This window comes from Lolium rigidum, chromosome 6 (genome assembly GCF_022539505.1).
Source record: "Lolium rigidum isolate FL_2022 chromosome 6, APGP_CSIRO_Lrig_0.1, whole genome shotgun sequence".
In the NCBI taxonomy this organism is placed as follows: Eukaryota; Viridiplantae; Streptophyta; class Magnoliopsida; order Poales; family Poaceae; genus Lolium; species Lolium rigidum.
Genome location: NC_061513.1, coordinates 6266294 through 6272666, shown reverse-complemented (window position 1 = coordinate 6272666; position 6373 = coordinate 6266294). Strand labels below are relative to the sequence as shown.

At 43.2% G+C, this 6373-nt stretch overlaps 1 protein-coding gene across 1 annotated transcript; it reads right to left on the bottom strand.

The window, feature by feature from the left end:
- Nucleotides 1-3528: 3528 nt before the first annotated feature.
- Nucleotides 3529-4595, bottom strand: LOC124666114 (probable zinc transporter protein DDB_G0282067). Its single transcript, XM_047203466.1, has 2 exons — nucleotides 4072-4595; nucleotides 3529-3962 (listed from the first exon to the last, which is right to left on the bottom strand). Exons 1-2 carry the CDS (start codon nucleotides 4528-4530, stop codon nucleotides 3765-3767), a joined length of 657 nt encoding a protein of 218 aa, XP_047059422.1. The 5' UTR covers nucleotides 4531-4595; the 3' UTR covers nucleotides 3529-3764.
- Nucleotides 4596-6373: the final 1778 nt, after the last annotated feature.

The window sequence follows — 6373 nt, the reverse complement described above, 5'->3', positions numbered from 1 at the left end:
TTCGAGGGTAATTTTTTCCTTAGGACAAAAATTACTCTAGTGATATATATTTTTGTGACAAAAATTGATATCATTATATTTGCGGTCCAAAGAACTTACTTAGTTCTTTAATTTTGACCGCGTAACAGGACATGGTGTTTTTGCACTCGGGTGCATATGCACCCTTTATTGAAATGCACTTTAAACATATTTACAAATATATAAAAATACAAGTAAAAATGTCACATGTATATCTTGACATGTTACATGCTCACAAAGTTGTTTCAGCAAAAAACTGATATGTTTTGTGCCATGTGTAAAATTGTCGATGTCATGTGAAACTTTACGTGCACACATAGAACATGTCCCTCTAAATGCCAAAAGAAATTCCTAATTTTTTTTAAGATTTCGAAATAAGTTTTATACATATCGGATGCATATGCACCCGGGATCAGTTTTGGTTTTCCGCGCGTAATAGTTGGTCAAAGAATTTTCCTAAGTAACAAAATATGCCCTCTAATTTGGATTGACTCGGAGGATGAATGTACATGATTTTTAAAGATAACTTTCCAGTACCTTAGTTTATGTTACTTTTTTTCTCTCTTATAATTCCCATTTTTCTTCAAATTATTTGTCTTTAGAAAAAGAATACTGCTTTTTTCTGCCATTCCAGGTCTCGGTCAATGTTTTGGTGACTAGGCTATCACATCCGCTAAACCAGTACCAGTGTTAGAACATCCTCGATGAGGCAAATGACGAAATCTATATGGTATTGACATTTGAGAGTTCAACAATTTTGTTCTGATATTGAAGTTGAGGGACGAAACATGGACTATTGGTAATAGTCAAGAAGATCAATAATATAAGACCCCTTTCCCTTATGCCTCCGACCCTCTCCAGATCAGGGCCGTTTGCCCCCCCCCCCATTCTCTTTTCCGACGGTCGCCGATGTTGAGATGGGTGAGGGACTCGTCCATGTATAGTAGTAGGTAGCTTTAAGGGCATCCACAATGTATAGATCGCCAAATCTGACGGAACACACAATTTGACATCAAAGTGATATATGGCAACATCTACACAATGTTGCCTATTTCGAAATGTCTATATAGTGGGCCCCAGTGCCGACACAAGCAATTTAAAGGAATTGTTTTTCTTTCCAGCCATGTTCTCTCTCACCTCAGCCATCTTCTCTTTCTTCCTTAGATATGCATTCTTTATTCCATCAAGAATTTGGCCACAGACTTGGCAACGGAGCAACTACTTGCTCCGGTTCTCACTTTTGCTTCTTTTGGAACTACTTCACAATGTAGGGAACTAGTTCCAAAATCCAAAAAGCAAATATAGAACCACATTTGTATACACATTGTGGGTGCCCTAAGGCCTAGGTCTTCTTGTTTTTTTGTTGCCCAATAGCGTTTCAGCGCGTTGCAGGGAGGAAGGTGGCGGCTTCCTTTTGGGCCAGATCTGATGCTCGCCGATGGTTCTTCTCGTCTGTGTGGTGCTCCTTAGGTTGGAGTTGGGGGCGACGATGAGTGGAGCTACTTGCTACTCCGACAATAAGGCCTCTGTTGGCGATGACTCGAGCCTGCTCGCCAGTAAGGTGATGCCTCGTTCTCTTTGTCAACGTGGTGACGACATGAGGGTGACGTGCTCCAAGCTTGCTACAGGCAATCTTGGGGGGTTGCGGGAAAAATCACTGCTGCAAATTGGAGACCAATACATGGTGGACATTGGATAGCCACCATGATTTCTGGCCGAGGAGGTATCCTCTCCACATGCCTTCGCTGGCATCAATTCAACCTCTATCGCTGTGTCAATGTCTTATGTGGAGGTCCCCACAGGGATTCTCGCTAGCGATACATGTTCTCATTGCCTCAAAGTGGTATAGTCCCCGGTGAGGACGGGAGCAGCTGGCGGTGGTCGAGTCCAAATCCCAATGGTGGAGAAGAAATACCTGATTGACATTCTTAGGGCATTTTGTGCTAATTTTGAGGGATGTGTTGTAATTTTTTTTTCTTTCAGGGTCCCGTACTCAGATTGTTACTCCACCGACGATGTTGGTAATGCAGCACTAGCCCTTTCTAGGGCAAGGAGTAGTAATATAATTTTTCATGTTTGTTATACTGCTGATTGGTAAGTGACTTGAAACGACAATAGATTAAGTGTAGATCAATCCCGATATACGGAGTAATATGTTAGTACTATTTTCAAAGATCACGAAATCCATACACACACGTAGTATAAACTAGTAGAAGGTACGTGCTATGCACGTAGCGTTCTATGATAAGCCTACGAATATGATTTAAAAATATTGCATCCGTTATACAATAATTATGAACTTAGGAAGATTAATAACACAAGAAAAATTCGTTTATGGATCGATTTTGAAAATTTGGTCGAGTCTTGCTAAAGGCCTAAAGACCAACAATATTTTTTTATTGTTGAATTGGATGGATTTTCAAATTTTATTGTGCAGGCCTTAAAATAATACAGCTACAACAAGTAATTTGGTTGTAAAAACTGCATTGCCGATTAGAGGTCAGGCACACTTCAACAAAAAAGCACTCTCCTAGTAGTTATAAAAGTACAAAATCGACAAATAAAACAACACATATATAAGCTACTCTTTGCCATTTATTAACAGAAATCGACAATTCTTATTTAGAGAGTACGGAACCCAGTGACTTGACAGTACACACAAAAATTGAGGCAATTTGCTGAATTGCTGTAAGAGCAAGCGCAGCGTTTATTCTGCTTCTGGATGGCTATTCTAACATGTTGGTTCCAATTTAGCTTAGTGAAAATTCTCTGCAGTATTGGCCGTCTTCTGTACTGGACCTAAGCATAAAACAATTGTATTTCTATCTCTTCCTTGGCCTCTTCCGATGAAATCGAGTCAAAAAAATCCTCTCCCCTTTTCCCTTCTAAACCTCACAGAATGTTGCCAAATCGAGCCGTGGAATGGCTAATTGTTGCCCATGCAGGAATGGGAACGGGGTTGCAGAGATGGAAGGCCAGGAAACAAGATCTGAATCTTCATGGATGGGAGGACCAAGAAGACCAACGACTGCGGATGCCTCCATCTCGGGCCGGAGCACCCGGACGACCGACGGATGCAGCGTCTTGCTCCAATGGCCTCGAGCTTGGGCCGGACGACCGGTTGGCCGGCGGATGCTGCGTTGCTCTGACGGGCGGCACCGAACTCGTGCTCAGCTCTCATGCGATTCTCCGGCCGCACTTCGACTCAGCGAGCTGCCCGTCCACTCAACCTGCTGCAGTGCTCCTGCGCATGCGCGTGCAGTGGCGGAGGGAGCAGGCAGCGCCGCGAGAAGTCTAGAAAGTCCTAGGAGCGCCGCGAGCAGGCAGCTTTTGCTTTGGCGCCAGTCCGTACAGAGCGAATCCATGAAATTTCAGCCGTTGGATCACTTTGATTGTGTACCGATGGATGGCAGATATCCACCTAGTGGAACAAATCAACGGCTAATATTTGGTCTGCATTGTTGTAGGTGGCCAATCCAAATTCAAAACTCGTGTATTATAGTAGTAGAGATATACGCGACCGTACTATCCCAGACGCACATGTACAGAGTACACAACAGTACGCACGTGATCAGTGGCACGCACGCATGCAGCTAGCTTATTGCAAGTAAGCCGAAATTAGGAAATACATGCCGGCATGACGCTCTATCTTATTGGAGTCTATACGTACTACGTAGTAGCTGCTCATGCCTCCATGCTCTTCGCCGGCCGATACGATCGATCGACGACGTTGGTTGCATGATTGCTTAGTTGCAGTAGTGGTTCTGAACGGGCATCCTGTACTCCTGGCGGTGCGCCCCGCCGCCGTAGCTGGCCTGCTTCTGCTCGCGGTGCTCGTGGAACGCGTAGCCGCCGGCGCCCAGCGCCGCCGCCCCAGCCAGACCGGCCTCGATCTTGTGCTTCTGCGCGTGCGCGGGGTCCTTCTTCACCTCGTAACCCTCGTACTGCAAATGAATCATCCAACATATATGTATCAGAATCAGATCATGTAATAACATCGACGGATAATGGATAGGGGATATTGATCGTGCTGCTGCGAGCTTAATATCTTACCAGCGCGAAGGCGCCGGTGGCCAGGGCGCCGACCTCGCCCATGCGCTCCCGGTTCTTGTGCGTCTTTTCCTCCTTCTTGTAGTACCCCTGCTGCCCCTGCTCGCCGTAGCACTGCTCCTCGGTGGTGTTGGAGTACATGGTCTGACCGCCACCGTGGCCATGGCCGTGGCCGTGCCTGCCTCCTTCGAAGCACTCGACGTCGGTGGTGTTGGTGTACATGTTCATCCCGCCACGGCCGTTCCTGCCGGCGTCGTAGCACTCGTCGGTGGTGGTGTTGGAGTACATGTTGGTCATGCCGTGGCCGTGGCCGTGACCATGACCGTGGTCGTGGCCGTGGCCGTGCTTGGGGGCTTCGTAGCACTCCTCGTTGGTGTTGGAGTACATGGTCCGGCCGCCCTCGTAGCACCCGTCGTTGTTGGAGTAGGACATGGTCCTGCCGCCGTTGTAGTAGGCCGCCATTCTAGGACCTAGCAGATGGTGATGCTTGCTAGATAGTGTGGTCGATGCAGGGATGCCTCGATGTTTGCTTGCTGGAAATGTGCTGAGGAAGAGGTGGTATTTATAGCGTGGTGAGTGGCAGTGACAGGAGACAATGAACGGCAGGGATTGCTGTACAGTGAAGATTCTACGGTGACCGTCTCCATTATTGGAGCACTATTAACTTGTGGCTATCTTTGTGAGAATCCGGAGAAAACTTATAGGTTAAAGTATCCTGCTTGCTCTGTCGGGATTTCATAGTTTCACACCAAAGATTTTCAGCAGCATCTCTTTGTAATTTGTTACTTCCGACAGGTGTTACACATAGCCTGCTATGCAAAAGTGTCAAGATTCTTGTGCCCCCGCGCGTTGTTTTCACTCTTTGCGGAAAGAGTATGCGATAATTCGACAACAAGAAGCATTTCTCTTTTCCAGCACTCAGTAAAGTTATTCTTCTTTCCGCTCCTTTCAACACGGCGTGTATACATACCTCCAGAACGAAATGAAAATGTTTGGACGATGCAAGCCTGTAAATGAATCTATTTATTGCGATAAGATACTCATTAATAATTGGAATGATATAGCACGCTGAAAATACTCTAGCCAGTCTCAACTATCGTTTTGATGAAAGAGATGAACAATAACTATAGCAGGACTAAGCATGCATAAAGCATCAACAGAACATATATACACCGTTGAAGTCACATATTAAATGGTATCTATTACTATTAGATGTAACTAGTTTTTAGAAGAGACGCCATGTGTTGTCGAGAAAGTAAAGACACATCTAATCGCTAGATTAGGAAATCAGTGTTGCTACTAGCACTAGAATACCGTAGCGGGACTTTTTATTTCTTAGTATTCTTTTTTGTTGTGTGCATCAGTACTACGTACCGTTAGGATATTGCATCGTTGCAGAGGATGGACGTAATCGTATCTCTCGATATTAATAGACGGTTTTGCTATGTCTCAGTGATCAACTGCAATTTTCTTAAGTCTATTAAAAAAGTGCAATTGCACTTTTCTGCTAGAAATGTGCAACTCAACCGAGTTGTACTTTTTTTTGAACTGCAGTTACACATTTCTGAGGTAACTCAGACTTAAGAAAATCTCAGTCAACAAAGACATAGACACACCCTCCCTTTATAAAAAAAATCCAATAATATGGCCACAAAAAGGCATTCACTTCTCATTTAGGTGATGAAGTTCTTCAATTACCTATTTTTATGTAAGTGTTGACATAGCGGTAGGCATTGAAGTTGCCATTTTCTACCATACAATAGTAGGAAACTGCATATTAGTGGCGCACGTTTTTCACTTTCTGTGGCGCATATCCCATGTGTCACAAAAGTCACGCCATTAAATTTTATTTATATACCACATATCTACATGCGTCACAGAATTCTCACATTTATGTGGCGCATCCACACGATATGTGTCATAGAGTTCTAAAAAAATTCAAAAAAAATTCAAAAAAAATCAAAAAATAAAATAACTTAGAAAAATTCAAATATTTGAATTTTTTAAACATCTAGTAACACTCCGAACATATCTCAAATGATATAAAAAAGATGACTTCCCACTAGGTCACCCATCCTCAAATTGATCCAAACCAAACATGATTAACTTCTGAATTCTATTTAATTGAGTTGTCCTTATGGTACTGAAGTTCTTATTGATATTAGTATCATAACAACCCTATAAAGCCAAAAAAAATTTAAAAAACAAAGAAATTTAAATTTTATAAATTTTAAAAAAACTAAATTTTCAAAAATATCAAAAAAAATCCTTAAAGTTCAAAAATTAGAAAAGAAACTAAAAAATA

Coding starts and splice junctions, on each gene's coding strand:
- LOC124666114 (XM_047203466.1), bottom strand. CDS start 4,530: ATGGCGGCCTACTACAACGGCGGCAGGACCATGTCCTACTCCAACAAC. Junction 3,963..4,071: donor CCACCGGCGCCTTCGCGCTG/GTAAGATATTAA, acceptor ATTCATTTGCAG/TACGAGGGTTACGAGGTGAA.